Source organism: Pseudopodoces humilis, chromosome 3 (genome assembly GCF_049639895.1).
Source record: "Pseudopodoces humilis isolate 2021_Gansu_Grassland_sample_001 chromosome 3, ASM4963989v1, whole genome shotgun sequence".
NCBI classification, from domain to species: domain Eukaryota; kingdom Metazoa; phylum Chordata; class Aves; order Passeriformes; family Paridae; genus Pseudopodoces; species Pseudopodoces humilis.
This window is the reverse complement of record NC_142202.1, coordinates 53019124-53039337: the sequence shown is the minus strand read 5'-3', so window position 1 is coordinate 53039337 and position 20214 is coordinate 53019124. Positions and strand designations below refer to the sequence as shown.

The 20214-nt window shown below is 40.5% G+C and overlaps 1 protein-coding gene across 4 annotated transcripts in view; it reads right to left on the bottom strand.

The window, feature by feature from the left end:
* The window catches only part of PHACTR2 (phosphatase and actin regulator 2), a 128328-nt gene that overhangs the window by 7509 nt on the left and 100605 nt on the right, over window positions 1-20214 (bottom strand). For 3 of the 4 annotated variants that reach the window (XM_014263606.2, XM_014263608.2, XM_088053314.1), the window contains exons 5-11: window positions 17282-17515; window positions 13109-13658; window positions 11691-11893; window positions 9650-9806; window positions 7491-7546; window positions 1162-1223; window positions 30-167 (exon numbers count right to left, since the gene is read on the bottom strand). In XM_014263606.2, coding sequence (XP_014119081.1) covers window positions 30-167; window positions 1162-1223; window positions 7491-7546; window positions 9650-9806; window positions 11691-11893; window positions 13109-13658; window positions 17282-17515 — 1400 coding nt within the window. The remainder of the gene's footprint in view (window positions 1-29; window positions 168-1161; window positions 1224-7490; window positions 7547-9649; window positions 9807-11690; window positions 11894-13108; window positions 13659-17281; window positions 17516-20214) is intronic. The other variant, XM_014263609.2, reaches the window with a different exon arrangement.

The following is a 20214-nucleotide window of genomic DNA, read 5'->3' as shown; positions in this document are numbered from 1 at the left end:
TTTTCTTATAATCTACATTTGTCCCTTGCCTTGTCTGCAGGAGTTAACCTGGCCCAAGGCTTGTCAGCACGACGGTCGTAATCCGGAGATTCCGTGACCTCCACGTACTCATTAAATCGAAGGATTCTTCTCGCTTGAAGTTCAGCCACTGTAGGCCTCAGGCTGAGCTGTAAGCGGGAGGCAGAAAATAGTATGCTTAATAAGATGAAATAAAAGAAAAGAGGAGGGTATGATGTAATCTCAAGAGAACTTTAATGGTATTTCTAAATAGGGTCACTTTCAGGTGTCTAAAAAAAGGCACCATCCTGGGAGTGCTGCGCAGGAATGGGGAGGCAGCCTAACCTGATTTCTTCAATTATAAAAATAGTCTTTGTCGGGCAGGTCACAGAGAATCATGACAGTTATCCCTGGAATATTAATTGTGACTTTGCAACTGTCACTACCCCACTAGGCCATTTGCATTAATGGTTATACTGCGTTAAAACTGCAATACCAAAAATACGTGAGATTTGGAAGTATCCACCTAACAAAAAGCCCTGGTTTTGACCATTTAGGGGTCATTATGATGCCAAATTGTTTCAGTCACCTCAAAGAATATTCACTTTAATTAACTAAGGATGATCATATTAAGGAAATTGTATTTTTGCAGAGACAGGCAAACCAGGGATATTTAGGAAAACTCCCATCCTCTCCCAGAACAGATCTCTAACTGCTCCATTTCCAGGGACAATGAACATCATCATCCCACCTGCAGAAGCTAAGACCACTGATGTGGTTAGAAGAGTACTGAAGGGATTTTGTAGGGGCCATATTGTTTTTCTGCCCTCTCCACTGCTGTAGGGAAGAACAGATCTACAGGTGTGGCTGCTCTGGATCCTACATGACAGGGGTGGTCATGCTACAGAGGAAATGTGTCACTTATGTCCCCTGCTTAGAAACATCAATATGGCCAGGCTCGGTATGCTTCTCCAGGTGTGGGGAGCTGGACAGAATGGGATTTCTCCCAACACAGACTTGGCTTGTACTGCTTTTAAAGCAGATTTCTAATCTGGGAAAAAGACTGATGGGCATTTGCAGCAATGTCTATACACTGATTTTTAGATTCTTATAAACATAATTCTATGTATAAAAATACACAATACAAAAAAAGCACATCATCACCTTTCTACTGAGTCTACGTTTTATTTCTCTTTTGGCTTCCTGTTCCTCTTCTTCATTCTTCTCTGTTTTCAGAAGAGATAAAAAGGAGTGAATATTTAAGTATTATAACTGCACATACTGTATTTCTCTTGGTTGAAAGCTTCAGAACTCCAAGTCCTGGCTCATGTTTCCTCATATTTCTGGATGATGCCGTATGTGTTGTCTGCTTTCTGGCTTTTGTATGCTCTCTTTCTTTTCCCTATCCGCATTTCCCCTGATTCTGTAGGCATCTCAAGTCAACTGTGGGTCATGAGCACAGCAAAGAGAAGATGCCTGTCATTTCCTTTCTGTGTACCAGCAAGCAAGTACCCTGAAAGAGTTGCCTGATGTTTCAATTACTTATTCTAACATTACAATCACTGTTGCTTTTACTTCCAACACTGATTTTAGAATAAGAGTCTAATTTATAAATGCAAAATGAAAAGTTTTCTCTGAGTATTTGAATTATCCAAGTTTCTTCTACTGCTACAGGACACAAATCAATGACATTTGTTTCACTGTCATTTGATAGCAATTTGGTTTTATTATTTAAATTTTTTTTCTGGTTTTATAATGGGGGCATATGATCCAACACTCAAGCCCTCTTGGTTAAGGGCCACCAGCTGGACCAAATGAACCAGTACAGCAGAAAATTATGTCCGTTTTTAGAATGTATTTGGGCATATGAACGAAACAATTTCCTTTTAACAAACAAACTTTAGTTCTAACCAAACTTGATTTCTTGACTGACAATGAAAAGCACACTTAGAAAGGCATGTTCATGTGGGCTCAGCATGTTTTTAAATTGATGTATGGTTTGAAGGACAGTATTTGCCCTTTCAGTCCAACTCTGGTGCTTATATGCAACGTTTTGCGGCTGAAATTTCCCACCTAGAGAAATCCATAAAATTCTGATCCTGTTTTATTCATGGTTGGGGATTACTGACTCTGCATTACAGTTCAAGACTAACTATAAATTTGAAGAAATTCATTTGTTCTGGATATAGCCAACTTGTATAGATGAAAAGGGAGTTTTAAATCCTGGTATATATATATGTTTTCCCTGTTTCCTATGGCCAGCCTGCTGTGTTAGTAGAGGTGACCTGGCCACAGAAGAATTTCTGTGTAATGACTTTTACATGGGAGAAAACACTGTGACCAGGACACCTCATAGTACTTGCAGATATCCTTTGCTTACTCAAATACTTTCATGTAAAAAGAACATCAGGGAAAAGAAGAGAGGACAAATAATATAAAAGAGAAAGTAAGAAGGGAAAAAGTAGGGAAAAGGCAATGCCTGCCCAAGATCTGCTCTGTGAGAGGACTCCAACTCCAACATCAGGTTTCCAAGAGCAAGGTGGAATCATAAAGGCTTGCTGCCAGGATTAGGTTGGATCTCAGGCTGATGGAGCTGTTACTGAAATACTGAAATATGGATGCAATTTACAGTTTATTAATTGCTTTTCTCTTAAATGGAAAATAAATGGATAGCCTGTTTCCATAGAGGAACTGTAAATGGACACAAACTGAAGAATAACTATAACTGGAGAGTTACAGATTAATCTACATTTTAATGTTTTTAATTAATGTATCTATTAATAAATAAGTTGGGTATATTTATGGACTTATATATATTAAAGGATAACTCATAATATCCTCACCTAAAAAAAAATCAAAAGGTTTTTTGCTGTTTTAGCACAGATAAATCATCTGTAGACTTATGTTTAAACATCCTATCTTTGCAATCAATAGATACAGTAGGCGAGGTAATTAAACACAAACTATTACTTTGGGGTTCCATTCACTTGGGAACCATCTGACATAAAAAAAATTGTCTCCTCATGAATGAAATTGCTTAAATCCTACCTCAGACAATCTCCAGTAGCAGACATAACAGGAAAAAAGGCAACTGAATGTACACATCACTGTACTGCCCTTTTCTTACTTTAGTTCGTAAAATATGCTGTGCATTATTCATATCTTGGCATTTCTTTGCTATCTAAACCACAGTGTCTCCTAAGAAGCAGCAATAAGATGCTTCATTTAAGAAACAGGGGCTCATGCTGCTTAAAGCATACCTTAAGAAAGAGCTACCAACCTAGCATGGCCATCTGAAATATTGGTTCTCTGTATTTTGGGTGAGGATAAAATACCTTAAAAAACTTGCTCTAGACATTTAGGAAGGTTGGAGGTTAGCTGCCTATCCCAAGCTGTGAAGCTACATCCCTGCAGAGCAGATGATTGCATACCGGGATGGCTGGATGAGGAAAAACCCCCTGGGCAGAGGGTCTGGGCACCCCTCAGAGCAGGCCATCTTCTGGAGGACAATGCCATCAGGAGGCACTAGGAGCTTCCTTAAATCCTGGGCAAAGCAGGAGGGGAGCAGACCCAGGGGGAGCAGACAGTCTTCTGCATGAGAGGTTTGGGACAAGATATGTTTTATACATTCAAGTTAGTTTACTTCTAGGAATAAAACTTAAGAGCTATAGGAAATGGACTGAAATCTTGTGGCTGCTGCTAATATACTAAATTGCTGTTTGGCACATGGGCCCCTGTCTCTGGCACTGACTTGTACCTAAAGCACCAATTTCCCACCTCCAGCCTGCTGGGCAGAGTCTTGCTTTAAGCCTGGTGGTACGGAAACACTGCCTGGATACAAATTTCTACAAACAGTAAAAACGACAGTGTGTTTTTGGTCTTTTAAGGTAAAAGTTTTGAAAGTTGCTGTAGGGAGTTAAGAAGATGTGTGGTGCTAAAAATAATGGGCATGGTGCTCCTGGTTCCTGTAGGTGTTGTGGAAAATTCCAGCCAGAGGGCCAAGATTTGGCTGCAGGTATGAACTGACTCACTTGGCCAAACAGGAACACATTAATGCACAGGAACATACTTATGACTACTTTCCACCTTAAAAGCAGATCTAATCTGTGTGATGAGGAGAGAGGAAATATAAACACAGCGTTCTCAGCTGCAAGTTCCCTCCTCAGATGTCCTGCTGCTGCCCTACTGGCAAAGAACCAGCCCAGCAAGAGCCCTTTGCTTGCAGAAGTCTCTGATTAGATCCCAGCAAAACTATGGCTTCCCTCCTTCCCTGCCTGCAGTTCCTAGGAGGTCAAGCTGGGATCTGACTCCTAATTGAAACAGTTTTGTTTAGCATCAGTATTTGTGGCCGTCAAGTTAAATAAACCACCAGTCAAGGCCAAACAAGCAGCTTCCCTGTCATCTATACATTATTGCTCCTGCAACTTTTGCCACATTGAATCTGGTCATTTTCTGTTCTGTGGGACGTTTGTTTTGTAGCAGAAGGGGAAAAGAGAAGAGACAAATTGTCCTGCCTGAGGACTGCTCTGTTCTTGACCAAAAAGTACTCCTAGAGCATAAAACCAAACTTTCCATTGTGTCCCTATGGGATTAGCTATGTTTAGACTTCTCTGCAGCCTTGCTAAGGAAAGAGAAAGAAAAGACAAACAAAGCACTTGCTTCTTGCAGTGCTCTGAAATGCACAGAGAGGTTTCTCTTTCCTGATTTTACAAGCAAAGATAACCATTAATATTCCTTAACAAGCATCCAAAGCTAAACCCCATTTTCTACAAAGCCATTGCTGGCAGGCATGCAGGTGCACTGTATAAGAAGTTCACTGTCCCTTACAAATACAGGAAAAAAATACAGTTATCTTAATCTGAAATTCTTGGAAGACTAAAAAGTTTCTTTGCCATAATGCAATACTATAAATACTGCTGGTTCAAAGCCAGTACACAAGAAGCCTGCCTTTATAAAAAAAACACAGGGCTTTATGTATTCCTTCAAGTGGACTCTTGAGTTATCGTAACTTTGTTTTAGTGTGGGAAGTCTCAGAAGTCTGGATAGTTTTATCCAAACAGTTTTTATACAAATCCGCCTGCAATGTCTTGCGATCGTACTTGGAAACAGGATTTTCAGTAACTGCTTTATCTGGAAATATTATCAAAACAAAGCTTCTTGCAAAACAGACTTCCTCACTAACTGGAAATACAAAAAAAGAAAAAAAAATACAGATTTTTTTTTTTCTCCTGAACTTCTTAGAAGATTTGAGCTGAACTTTATCCTGAAGTAAACATTTGGACCTTTACCACTTGATGTAACCTTAAATTCTGATAAATATTACTCAAAACAGTACATCACCTTAGCTGCAGTTTACATACACACAATAACTCCTTCTCCCCATCCACTGCTTAAAAAATGTGAGGAAGAATACTTTATGAAAGAAATCCCAACTAACTCACAGAAGTTGACTACACCAACAAAGGCATTTAAGACATGTAAACATTTTCAAATGATTCACAGGAAGGAATGGCAATAATTTTGATATAAAATATAAGTGCCTTATGGCTTGGAGAGAACTTGCACCATGAAAGGACTCTGAGTCAGACTATCATCACAAACCCTGTCTTGCTTTTGGTTTGCTTTGGATTTTATAGATCACTTCAATCTTGAAATTTTTCATATCTCAGTGATATGAACAAAAAGCAGTTCCTCCATGTGCTCACCAGGGTCTCTGTGATTTTTTTGTGATTTACAGTTCATCTTCCCAGCCTTTATTTTTCACTCTCCCTGGCCTCTTTAAGACAGCCCCCAGCAGCAGCAGGGGAGGATGGCAGGAGGCACTGAGTGCAAAGCCTGGTGTGCTGCCAAAAGCTTAAAGTAAACAAAGCTGAAACAGGAGAGGAAATCTATTAACTGCTTTCCAGTCTTGAGCTCCTTACTGCAAAACCAGTGAATGGAATAAACACTGGCAAAAGGGATATTAAGTACATCACAGGTTCACTGCTGGGTTGGTTACCTCGAGATAAGTGAGAAAGGACAATAAAGAAGCCCAGCTGGTGCTCCCAGCTCAGTGGCCATCTCCTGGCCCACCAAAGATGTTTTGGATTTGCCTTTCTCACATAGTCCAGCATGAGCAGTTTGTCATATATATAAAAAAGTTCTTATTTCCAATTTTATCTTTATTTATCTATGAAATTGATAGGTTTGAAAATTACAATTTTAGAAAGTCTGTTCACATTATGTGCCATACAGGAGTCCCCTGATCCCTTTCCTGTGCAAGCATGAACTGTAGCTTCCCTTTTCAGTAAGACATGGCACTATTTGGCATTTAAGAGCTCAGACAACAGCAGTAAGACTTTATTAGCATTTTATTTTCAGGATAGTTTGCTTGAAGGCCAGTAATTGACCTCTCCCTGATTTGCTAGCCTGAGCAAATGACAGAGTCATCAGTTCATGTATATATCGGGTAAACATCCCATTTTCTTTTCTTCCCTTTTCATTACCATGCCACACATCAGCACTGACACTTGGGTTGCACAGATGAGCTCCAGCATTACCGTACAGTTGCTGGAAATAACATTATACTAACACTTTGATCAGGTGTGAGAAGTTCTCACACCTTAAGGGTTTTTTTATTTGTCTGATTTTTGATTTATTGCTATAAAGTGCCTTTTCTTCATTTATTTCTTCTACGTAACCATCAAGTACTAGCTACCTCTGCAAGATGAGCACAGGACTAGGTGGAGCTGGGCATAGCAACTGTTGCACTGTGTGTTTAGGTAACTTCTTTATTATGGAAAGCTTCATAAAGGAAGACAAAACAATGCTTGTTCTGTAGAGTTTTCCAGCCAAAGAACAGAAGCAACCTAAGTAAATGGCAGAATAGGTATAAATGTTAAACATCCAGTGTACTTCCTCTGCCCTTGTCTATTTGAATTACAGACTTTTTCCCAGCAGGAATGTGAGGAAGGATTCCATCAATGGGAAGATATTCAGTGAGAATCTCCTGCAGGTTTCAGTACAGAAGACATTTATGTCAGAAGTGGATATGAAGGCTAGCATGCTGAAGTAGTTGGCATATCCCTATTGACTTTCTGCTGAACAATTTTCCTTTCTTCTTTCTATTCCTCCTTTCAACCTCTGCCCTTACATCCCACCTTCACCTCCAGCTGATATTCCTTTCTCCTCCTCCACCTCATAAAAATCAGGTGGAAGGTCAACCAGCCTAGAAATATTTCTAAAGGGTATCCAATTAATTCCTGGTCTCTGGGACCAGGTTCAAGAAGTAAGACTGTGACAAGCAAAATTTGGCATATTGAATACATGGAATTTTTCAAAGCTACAATTACAGGTTAGTGTATAAATCGAGTGTTGACACATTCTTTTCTAGAACGTAATTTCTCTCTAGCTATGGTTCTAATACTGGAGCAACAATGATGGGCTTCCATATGAATCAAACATATGCTCCCTTTCTAAGTAAATACTGTATGAAACCTGAATGAAATACTTACGCTTCAGGATATTTCTTTGCTCCAGCTCTTCAGTTGTGGGCCTCTGGCTAAGTCTCCTGTGAGAACAAAGTAAGTGACTGATTAAAAACCAAATCTAAATGATGTATTAGGATTTGTAATACAGATTAAAAGATGTAATTTCTGGAAGTAATTTCCAGGCAGTTACAATAACTGCTCATGTAACCACAGTTACCATTTGTTTTAAAGGATGTTGCCATTTGAACACATGAATAACTGATACTTGAATAATATTACAGAATTTGTATCAACAAATTTAAAGTCCTCACAGGTATAAATTCATGAATGAATCCATAAACCTTCTTTGTTCCCAAGCACTATCACTATAATCAGTTATGCAACTGTTTGATTCTTCTCAGTTATTTTCAATGAATTTTGGTGTTTTTGATATTTTGAAGTCTTACTAAGGTTTTCTTAAAAAACCAAAACCAACAAAACCCATCAGCTGTTCATTCCTCATTAATTTGTATGTACAATACAATTGGGAGCTTTACCTGAAACCTAATTCTATTTAGTTATCTATATATAAAAACTGCCATTACAAAAAATCCCAAACTGAATTATTAATTTTCTGATTTGTACTGGGGAGACCATGGTGATGTTGTCTCTGTGTTTACTAAACAAGTCCACTTGTTCACTTGAGGAAAGGACCAAGAAAAATTTCAGCAGTAAAACTTATTCTGCAGGTGTGTTCAAGATAGATGTCTTTCTGCTCATCAGCACTCACACAGCTCACTACAGACTGTCTTTAGCCTTGTGACACTCATCCAATTCAAATTACTCTTGGACTTACAGATTTGTCCCAGAGGACTGGCAGGTTTACCACAGGTGAAGAGTCCCAAGTGTAGCAAGTCCCAGGTGGGGACCTGACTCAACCCTGACTGAGCTGTGGGAACCAATCTTCCACCAGACCTTGATGCTGCCAGGTGCTGATGCCATGCCAGGAATTTTTAAGAAACTGGCATCAAACTCGGATGTGATTTTGGGTAGGAGCACAGCCCTGATGCACACAGATGTTGTCTCCTGCCACCAAAGCAGAGCTGTATGCACTGACTTTCAGCTCTCAAGCAGAACCCACAAAGCAGCTTCTGCAGTTCCAGTCCGCCTGGAGGACTGACAAGCAGGATGTGATCACCAGAGCTGGGATTTGTTCTGGAAAGCAGTGATAACAACCATGCCTCTTTATTAGCAGAAGAAAAATGACTCTTGTGCTCTACACAGTAGATGTATCACTCTTACAGCTCAGTAATGAAATAGCTGCCTTGGCCAGACACCCAGTTCACAGAGCAACGCAGCTCATCTTCTGGGTGTTGATGCAGGGCTGCGTACTCTGTACTGGAGCCATACCGACTGGACTACTCTGTATCTGGGAATCTCCAACAAACAGGACATCATCCAAATCTGGACAGCATTCCTGAGCCAAACAGAAACAAGGACAGGTCTAGAAAAATACAGGCATGCTGTAGTCTATTCTCAGAGACCACAAAAGCCAAAATAAACATGAAGTTTTTTTTTTTTTTAAACCTGTAAAAGGCAAGTGAATTTTTTTATGCAATGTTCTCAAGTCCAGAGGAAGACAGTAACATATATCCCACAGTTTAACAGCTTGAGAAAGACATGTCTCAGAGGTGGGCACAGTAAAACACTAAACACTGACTGGCTCAACTTCTGTTGCTGGAATCAGCATTTGATATGAAGGAATGAAGGAATTGGAGAGCCAGGGGAGGAAGAGAAGGATCAGAAGGGACAACATGCACAAGGGACAGCATGCTTTATGGGTCAGGAACTACTGCTCTGTCTGAGATGGGTATACAAGTGGAAGTTCTGCTAACAAATTTGAGAAAGAACCTGAACCACAGCATTGATTATTGTAGACTCATTCTTACCCTCTTCCTCTTCTTTGCTTTTTTCAACCAAAGTACTCAAAACCCCAAAAGCTCAGATTTTGTTTCTTGCAGGACAACAAATCTATTATTGACAGTTGAAAGTTGTTTGAGAAATAAAAACACCATTTTCCAGGCAGTTGTACCACAAAGATCCTGCAGTGCATATTGGGCTGCATTTTAAACATGAACCCAGTGTTCTCAGTTCTCTTCCTCCACCTCCACCCAGTGAAACCACATTTACCCTGTGACTGATACCTCACTAGCTTCGTTCCAATCTGATGTCTGATTTCCTGCCTCTCCTCTTCAGATGTACGCTGCAAGATGTTTTTGTCTTCTAACTCTTTCTTAGATGGTCTGTTGCCAAGTTTGATAGCAAGAGTATCCCTACGACGAATTTTACTTGCCAAAGAGCCTGAGGAAAGGAGTAGGGTAGATTCAGTTCATTCATGCTCAGGTTACAGACACAAACTCTGAGTAAGAACTTCAATACCTCCCCAAAGCAACCTTGTTCCCACATGCAGGAGAAGAATTCTAATTAACATCAAAAGAAAATTTTTAGCTCAGTTCATGAAAATAAAAAGCTAAAAGGCTTGGAGGAAAAAGCTAACAGCCAAATTGATACAAACATCACACATCTGTGAAGTGATAGGATAAAAATGACAAATCTACACTAAAATGTCTTTGAAGTCTAATACATTACAGGTTGGCTTATTTATCTGCTTAGTATATTTAGCAACGTGCTGCTCTTTTTCTTCAGCCTTAAATGGTTTAGTCCCATTCTATCATCATTTCCCTCATTCTTTCAAATTTTTTTTCAATCAATTACCACTTAGTTCTTTTATAGTGCTTTCCATCTCTAAGTTATTTGTAAATTAAAACAAAAAATACAACTTAGAAAAGTGCTCTGAGTGCTTGTAAAGTAACCTAGGTGGTAGTCCCCAGACACTGAAGCCATCTGTTCTCCATAAAACTGACACTCTGGGGACAAGGGCTTTGCAGCTTGGCCAGCATTAGCTTCAGAGTGCTGTGGAAGGAAGGGCATTTTTCACAGCCTTTGTAGTATTCCCTTTGTGCCTTGAATTCTGACTGAGGTGGGCTACATATGCCCTAGGTTGGCAGATTTTCACTGTGTAGGGCAGATTTTCACTCTGTAGGGCAGTTTGGTAAGACCACAGGCTCCCAGCTCACTTCTCATAAGACAATGTACTGCTGTGTGAACACATGAACTTTTGTTTTTTATCACTCTGGGCTGTATTCAAACCCAACACAGAACTGCAGAAGACTTCAGCCTCTTGAGCTACCTGGCACTTCTCCTGCACCAGTGGCCAAGACTAAATAAACAAACATGATCATTTTACCTCATGCCACTTTGGCACACTGGACCTTGGTGTTCAGGCCTTCTTTGCTGAGCACAGTGAAGTACCTCCTCCAAAAAAGCTGTGAGCAAGGCTCTCAAACCATGGTTTGATGGTGATTTCATACTGACATAAGGCCACCCTGGAGGAGGTAGAGGGAGGGCTGCCTCCTTCCTGCTCCTGACAGCCTGCTGCTGCCACCTTTTTTGCCCAAGCAAAGGAGAAGCCTTTGGGTGAGCTGGGGCAGTGAACCTCAGATTCTATAAAAAATCAGCTCCACAACAGCTGCTCTGGCAAAAATAAACATGAACTCTAGCCTAAGGAAAGAACAACTGGGAGCAGGGATTAGGCAGAAATGGGGGCAGGACAACCCCTTCAGCACAGCAGGGCATCTGCCCTGTTTGGGTGATGATAGAGTCATGACTCTAGATGAAATTTCAAAGCTGTAAAACTTAGATGTAATCTACTGTGATCTGCTCTGTCTGCTACGGTTGCTCCAATGCTTAAAGCATCCCGATCAAAGAGGTACAAGTGACTTTCAGATAGTGAAGCTGCTGACTGATGGGCTTCCTCTGTCATCCACCACACCTGTAACTCCCACAAGGAACTCATGAGGGGGGCAAGCCAAATGAATGGCTTGTGATGCCCTAAGGCAGAGGCCTTGTTCCACCCTCATGTCCTTTGGAGCCTGTTCCTCCCACCTCCACTCTCCTCCATGCAATGATTGATCTGCTCTCACTCATGCACAGGCCCCAGCAGGTTTCTGATCATGACTGCCCCGGAGAAGCAGGACACTCATTTCTCAGTAGTGACACAATACTAAATCCCTTAAAAGCATTCCCTGCAGCCATTCCTCTCTCTGCCTCACAACAGCATGGGTCAGGCATGCTCACAAAATGCAATGTGAAAGGCAGCCCGCAGCTTCTGGGCAGGATGCTTACTTTCAGTACTTGCATTCTCATCATCATCATCATCGTCATCATCATCTGTGTACAGGATCGGCCCATCTGAGTCCGAGTCACTGCCATGGCTCTCTCTGCTACTTTCGCTCTCAGGAGGGGCAGCAGCGTCAGAAGCCTCCTCCACTGCTTCAGAGAACGCTTGATCTGGAGCCTCCCCTTCTTGGTCTTCTTTGGTAGACAAGCTGTTTATTCATGACACATTAATACAAGCAGAACAAAACACAAATGAGAAGCAATTGAATAAGAAAGGATGAAAATAAAAGTTCTGTTAAGCAAATTAATTCGTTTCTAAAAAACATACATATGTAAGACATTTTTAACATATGCAGATATGTATGTCTCCATGTATGTGTGTTAGGAAAAAGGATGCAAACAATCTGAAATGATGTGCTGCATTAAAGACTGCGTTAAGAAAAATCCTAATTGGTTTTTATTTCCAGTAGGGTGGGAACCAGAGAGAAAACAGTTCATAAAGCTGGGGGGTGAGAGGAGCAAGTTGGAGAGCAGACTGGAGTGCAAAGTTTACTCTTCTGGAAGCCTAACCCTATTTATTGTAAAAACAGTTTCACTGCAGTTGAGTTCAAAATGTTCATGCTCATCACTAATGAATGTGGTGATCAACAGCAGATTGTCCTTTGCCTTGGGAAAATCTTTATGTGAAGGAAGGGTAGAGCAGGGGGAGATGCAGCACTGGAATGTAGAACTGGCAACAGATGTACCGGCAAGAATTTAAAGGAAGGTCTCTAGGCTACTGGCATCTAGACTAAACCCTCCTGGATTTATATAAAATATACTGATTTTTGTGGCAGAGAAAAGACAAATTAATAAGCCAGTTTCATTTTTCTGCCAACTATTTTGCTTAAAAAATGTAATTATGACTTTTCTCTTAACCAGTTTTTACAGTACCTGAGATTTAGACAAGTAACTAGGTAGTAAAAAAACACCTATTTAAAGCCTGAAACCTTAATTTTCAAGTGTTCAAGTAAATTCAGCTATTGAACTGAGAACTACAGCAGTGAGATATTTAATGATATCTAGAGAAAAAAAAAAACTACAGAAAAGAACCCACTTACAATCCGGCATCATTTCTTGTTCGCCTTTATGAGAGATAAATAAAAGTGTCATCAGCTTTGAGCTGAACTTTTGCTGACCCCAGTGCCAGCCACACAATGAAGCAAGAGACAGGTCATGAGCAAGGACCTTCTGTGGAAACATGAGGTAGCACAGGTGAAAGGCTCAAAGGCACTGGGAAGGAACAGACTGTGCTGGGCTGCAGCACAAACTGTTCCCAGTCAGCAGAAGAAACAGAAGAGATCCCCACGTGCCTACAGTGCAAAGAAAGGTGGTTTCCTCGGCTGTGGTCTTACCGCTGCCCCAGGAGAGCCATACTGTCTCACCTTTCCGTGTCTTCTCCTCCGGCATCCGGAGCGCTGCCGAGGGCTGCGCTGCTCAGACTCTTGTCTGTGCCACACTCAGTCTGGAGGAGAGGCTTTGTGTCTGACCCGGGGCTGCGTGGCCCTGCCACACAGCTGTCTGGCACATCTTGGGCATCTGAGGAGCCGGCAGGCTGACTAGCTGCAGCAGGAAAAGGAGGTGGAAGTGGAGGGGGAGGAGGGGCAGCGGTGGGAGGAGGGGGCACAACAAGCTTGCTCGACTGGTCTGCATTCTCCATTTCAAAAATGACTACGGAAGTTTGTTCAGGCTTGGGTTTTTCTGCCTTTGCTTCCAAACCTTCGGCTGACGCAGCTGAGGGGGAAGAAGCAGCCCCATCTGGTGCTGTTCGTGGGGCTGACTGTTTCCCAGGTTTTTTCTTGCCCCTGGGAGTCCCTGATGTGCCAGATTTGCTGGAAGTCTCCTTAGAGGCTTTGGGATGAGATGATGTGGACGAAGAAGATGGCGATGAAGAAGACTTGGAGACTGGTAGTTTTTTTGCATGAGAGGAACCAGCTAAAACAAGAAAAGAAAAGGCATTTTACAGTCTTGCAATTAATATGATTTTTGCACTGTATTTTCTGCATGGATTGCCTTGTGCTGGTCTTTAAAAAATAAAAAAATTACACTCGATTGACCCTTCTACAATACTTCATGTAAATGCTTGAGATGATTAAACCTTGCAGTTCCAATTTCACTTTTGTGTGGGAGACACTGAAATGATGAATACTTGCCCAAGAACAGCAGAGAGGACCAACCTTACACATGGGTAAGAGTTTGTTTTGAGCATTCTGCATTGGCCCATTACACCTGGCCTGGACATCATCTAAGAAGTCCACTACTTACTCTAAAAATATGTGTAGTGTCCTAGCTAAAAAAAAACCAATCCAAAAAACAAAACCCAAAAAGCTTCCTGGCAGAGAAAACTGCCTGACTTTTCCTACTACATGAACTTTTGGTCTCATCACTGTGAAAACCCTGTGACTTTCCTTGTACTTTTTGATGTACATCTGAGGACTGTTACTGAGTAGCAGTCAATTACCCTTCACGATGTTATTGCAACTGGTGTTCTCCTACTTAATGAAAAACAGCAGAGGGGCAGCAAAACAAGGTGCACTTTCAATTCCAGCTGGGTCTGTCCATAAAAGAGAGGCAGAAACCACTGCTGTCACTCTGCACAAATGGCCTTCAGAAGGGAGGAGGCACTGAAGGCCTCCTGTATGTACTGGAAGCTTTAATTTTACCGGTGACCAACTTGGGCAGTCTTGCAAATGTAGTGAAACAAGGTTTGACAGTAGCTGTACAAGCTGTACAAGCTGGCTGTTTAATCCTGTGGTACTCACCATACTGAAGCATACATGTATAATGAATCTGACCAGAGATTTCAGCTAGCCTGCATTTCCACGTGCATTCCAGCCACATTTCTGATTGCTGTGTTAATGCACCCATCACCTGAGATGGGAGCTTCAAAACTTCTGACTTCCATTTAAAAAGCAATAAAAATGACAACTATCTAACGGTTCAGTCCTTTTCATCAACATGCATCCGACTCAAACCCTTCTGATGGAGTAAAAATTCATTAACTTCCAGAGAACAAATTAAAGCATTATAAAGTTACATAGCAGCCTTCTGGCAAAGCTTACTGAGTAAAACAGAAAGCTGTAATAGGAATCTGCTGAAAGGCCTACTTTACTTATAAACATTTAAATAAAAACACCCCCGAGCAGACTGGGAGAGAATCAAAGTGCAGATACTGTCCATAATAAGTTCATGATATAGAAACAGTTTTCACGGTGAGCCTGTTCTCAAAGGAGATGGAAACAAATTCAAAAGACACATTTTATTTTTCTCTTCTGTAGCTGTTATGGTTTGTAAACATTTAGAGTGCTGTGAAACTCTCAGTACATCTGAAAAAAAACCATAGAAACTTCAGGCAAATCACTGTTCCTCTTTGTGCTCTCAGGTGACTGTAAAGGGCACTGTCCTGAATCGACTGATACTGCACTTGTCTTCCCTCATCAGGCACAAATCGCTCAATTTACATGCAAAAAAAAAAAAAAATGAAGCAGAAAAATGGCATAGGCAGAAGTTCATAATTATAGTAGAAATAGATGGTGCTTCCAAACTGCATATTATTTAACAGAAATCTTACTGAGTAGGTGGATGGTAGAAAGAAAAGGCTCTGTTCAGATCCACTTCAGTGCAGGCTGGAGGTCAACAGAACCAGTTACATGCTTACACTTAAGAACTGCAGCATAATATAAATATATGGCCACACAATCGTGGCTGGGAAAATGTCAAAACATGTTTCCATTGTAAAAATCCTTACATTATTCTCAGAACCTGCAATTAGATACAGAAACTTAAAAGATTTCTCCCACAGAAAACCCCCCTACGCATCCACATGGGTCAAAAGTGCTATTGCTGTTGTTGTTTTTGACTGGGCTGACTGACAATTTTCTGTCAGGCCTCTTTTCCAGTAGAAGATTTGAATTCTTATTAAATGAAAAATTTAATGGCTGTTGTTCGCCCTTTGGCATACATCCATGCCTACATTTAAGTCCCATTCTCCCAGTTCCACTGTTTCAGTAAGGAAACCTTCTGTGTTGCTCTCAGGAGAGCCATGGCTCAGTTGTTACTCATATTCCTCTCCTCCTTCATGGGACCTGATCACTGGCTGCATCATGTGCTCACTTTCATGGGGATCTGGCAAACCTCTTGTATTAATACTGTTCCAAACCAGCTTTACTTACTAAGTACTGCCCCACTTTGAATGCACACAATGTATTTTTAATGTTGGAAGAAATTAGCAGTAGAATAAGGGATATTCATGGATATATTTTACATCTGTATGGTCTCCAAGCATTGCCTGACATTTCAGCAAAGCTAACAGAAGACAAATCTGGAACCTGAATGTGTTTTAATCTAAAAAGTCACGTGACCCTGACAGCTTGTTACCAACCACTGGTATAAACATTTCTTTATGTGATGGATTGTTTTATTTCTGAAAGTTCTGCTGCTACAAGGCTGCTCCACCTAGGAGGAGCTGAGTTTTTCAGCTGCAACTGAAATACAAGCAGCAAAATCTGGATTTTCAAAATGTTTATTCTTGTAGTCGTCTGATGTAGTAGGACAGTTAATACCAAGTAAATGGATATTTTATGGCAAAGTTATTATGGTAACTGTAGAAGCCTTGCAATGTTTTCAAACAGTCCTCTTCTGTATGCTTCAAATACAAAATGTGCCAAAATGTACAAGCTGTGAAGAGAAATACTTGAAGACAAAACTGGAGGGACTGGAGAGCTTTCAAAGACAGACAGAGATTGAAAACACAAGGCTTCTATAAATTTGCCAATACATATATGAGGCCCATTCTTCACAATACTGCTTATGTTCAAATGATGTGTGGATGTTTTAATTTTGGTCATTATCTACTCTGCAACCATTCAAACTCATGGTCAGTACCTTAAGAGCAACCACCTATGCTCTTTAATCTTGCATAGCTGCTGAATTTTGGTTTAATAGTGTGGTGATAAACATGTGTGCTATGTGCCTGATGATTGATATTTTCCATTTCCAGTACCTACTTAGAATCACAGCACCTGAGGGAAGCCTGGTCTTTTCTAATGGTTGTAAAGTTATTTTTTTTTTCTTTGTCAGCTAAACCAACTGCTATTCAACAGTCTTTTAAGTTGTCTTCATGGTTTTATTCTTAGCTTCTTTGTGATCTTGTAATATTGTAAAATTAATTGGAATAGTTGATACTTCCAGTAGAAAGTTACAGCAATACCAAACTAGTTTTACTTCGGGGTAACTTGTGCTTGGTTACAGGAGTCACCTTCTTCCCTGCTGATTCCTGAGCTGATTCTCTGGGTCATTTTTTTGAACTTGAACTGGGAACTCAGCGTTGCCTCTGACCTTCTCGGTGTTGTACGTAGGTTCATTAAACGACGAGTGTGGGTTGTTTGGGGGTTTTGTGGCCAGCAGAACTAGAGCCCAGCAGGAAGCACTCTACAAACATCTATGGCATGCTCTTCACTAATGTTGCTACATACTGAGGCACAAGTTACTGTAAGACCAAGGCAAGCAGCCCCATGCACATGCACCCACCGTAACTGCACTGCGTGGGCAGTACTCACCAGCTTCTCGATTTGCACTGGCACCTGTTGGCTTGGGCGGCGGGAGAGGAGGCTGCTTAGCAGGAGCCTTTCCCTTTTTTTTAGCATGAGGGGCTTCGTTACCCTTATGGCTGGTGGTGGTGGAAGCAGCAATGGCATTTTTTGGTGGTAGCGGAACTTTTTTAGGTTTAGGCTTAGGCTTAGGTAGTGGTGGAGCAGGGGATGTCGGTATTTCTGGGCAGTGATCAGTGCTCTCTATGGATAAGAAAGTGAACAGAAGCCAACTGACACAGACATACACCACGTAAAGTCAACAGCAAGCCTCACAACAGTGACTACTTCTGCTGCTTGAGCCCTTGGGAATCGGGAGAGACTTCATCTTCCACCTGTTAATCAAGTATTATCTCAGAAGGAAATTACTGTTCACCTCAATTCAAGACATCCTCACGGAAAATATTTACCTGGAACTCCTCTCAGACACATATTCTAGACCTCCAAGGATCAGCCTTTACATTCAGTAACCCAAATTAGAGTGTTGTCTTCAAACTAAACAAGGTAATGCTATTTACTTCTCTAACAAATCTCCTCAGCTTCTTTTCAACCCTACCCACCCCAAGATCAACAGGCTATAAAACTCAGATTCATGTGAACCTGAATGTGAACAGGGCTATTCTCTCAGCCACAGGTTTAAACATGGATATACAGCAGAAATTTTCCAAATTTTCCCCTGAAGCAACCCATTCTTCTGAGCTGCACACTGCTTGCTCTTAGGAGCTTTATTTTGGGTAACTTCCTCAGGGCATTTCTACTCTTCAGAAACAAATGAAGCTAAATAAGATAGGTTATCATTTGGCATGGAAATGCTCTCCCCTCCTGCAGGTCCTTTGGGTACTGTTACACAACTGCATTTTCAAGAGCCTAGAGTTCATTAGCAAGCAGGAATTTGATCTTTAGATTGTGCTGTGCAATAGGAATGGCTGTGCAGAGTGAAAGAGGACACTGAGGACCCAATATCCACAATCTGAAATCCACATTTCAGGAGACCTGACTTTGGACTGTCTTCAGGCTAGTTCTGTAGATTGCATGACTAGTGGTGGATGGACTACAAGTTCCCGAGTGCATCTTTTGACTTAGTTTCGTCCAAAAGAAACCTGGTTTGTTTGTGGCCTGCAGACCAAAGAAGAGTGAGGATGACCAGGAAATTAATTTCAAAAGTGCCTACCTAATACCAGCTGTAATGATAATATAGGTGAGCCATTTACCATCAACATACAATTTTGCAACATAATCACTGTAAAACTGGTGTTCCCGGGTGGGAAGAGCTAAAGCTCCCAGATGGGAATCTTTATCTATTCAATTAAACCAATTCTGTGCCCATTTGGTCTCAAGATAGCCTTCCAAACCTTTCTGAAAAAGGATATCATAGAAGCAAGAGCATTCCATCAGAACCACACAGGCTTTGTCTACATGTTACTAAAAACTATGACTGGGGAAGAAAGAAGACAAGCAAATTCTGCAAAGACTTTTTCCTATCACTCAAGAGAAAACCATTTCATTTCTTACAGTACATTCCTTTTAGAGCCTCACTCTTAACACACATTAAATGGATGTCCTCATCTTTTCTTTCCCATGTAAAAGATTCCCAAGAGATAAGCAACACATTTTAAGATTAGTAGATGAAAAACAAATAATGTGTTAGACAACAAAGACATTCTTCCTCTCAGAAACAAAGCCTTTCCAACTTCTAGCTTAAGGTTTGTTAACATGAACCTAATGCATCACCTGCAGTTAATTAAACCAACATGCACACGTGACTTCATGAACTGGAGGAATTAACATTAACTGCCCACTGTCCTCATTTTTTTCCAGCCAGTTATAGACTAATACACTTTTGCTAAAGCTTTGAAATAATTGTCTCATAGAAACCTTTTCCAATTTTCAAACAAATTCTTTTGAGCACAGATTCTTGTACCATCTCTTTGTTTTCCATAGAAAGACTTCAGACGGAGAAAGAAACATGCTTATCTGTTACATTTTGACCTCTTTTACAGCAAAAAGGTCTCCTTGTGAAATTCTACCTACCTTCATTCAAAGCTGAAATGGTGATATAATTCTGAAAAAGCAGGACATTTTAAAATTTGAAGTCCATTAATAACAAACATGGGAAGAGAAGATATGATTTTGTACTTTGAGGATCCTGAAGGATGTGATGATCAGAAATAATTATGTGTAAACAATTCTTTGCTATATGTATTAAATAAAGATCCATAATGCTAAAATTTTATTTACTAGTAAGAAATAATTTAAAACATGTTTACTCATATACCATTACTGTGTTTTGTTTTAGGTCATTAGTAGAGAAAATGTTAAAAATAGAACTATAACCTAGGAAAAGTAATACACCTTTCACCATATCCTAAAGTAATATAGTCAATCTACACTCAACTATATAACTGATTAAATAATGTATATCAGAATTTATCTTCTGAATCAGGAAAGAAGGTACAAAATAAAACAAAATATGAGGCTAAAGCTTTATCTAGTTGCAAATAAACACATCCTAGTGACAACCGATAATTTTCAATTTTTATTTAGACAAATAACTAAAAACTATAAATGAAAACCAAAGCTGGAGCAGTTCATCCACATCAAAGTTCTTGCTTGCAGACTTCAACTGTGATTAAAACTGGGAATTTATATAGCATTTATTTTAACAGAAATGCCTTGCCATTACTGGAATACTATCTTTGTCTGAGACAGTTCATTCTGTTATGTACCTCATTCCAAAGACTGGCAGTGGCAGACTCCTGCACAGCCACATCCTACTTGCTCAGGTAGTTACACCTCTCATCCAGTCCTGACTGCCCCTTGATTACCAGCAAACCTTTTTTTTTTAACTCACAGCCAGGAGGAAATCTGTGGTGAAGATTATTATCTTTGACCATATTGTTCCT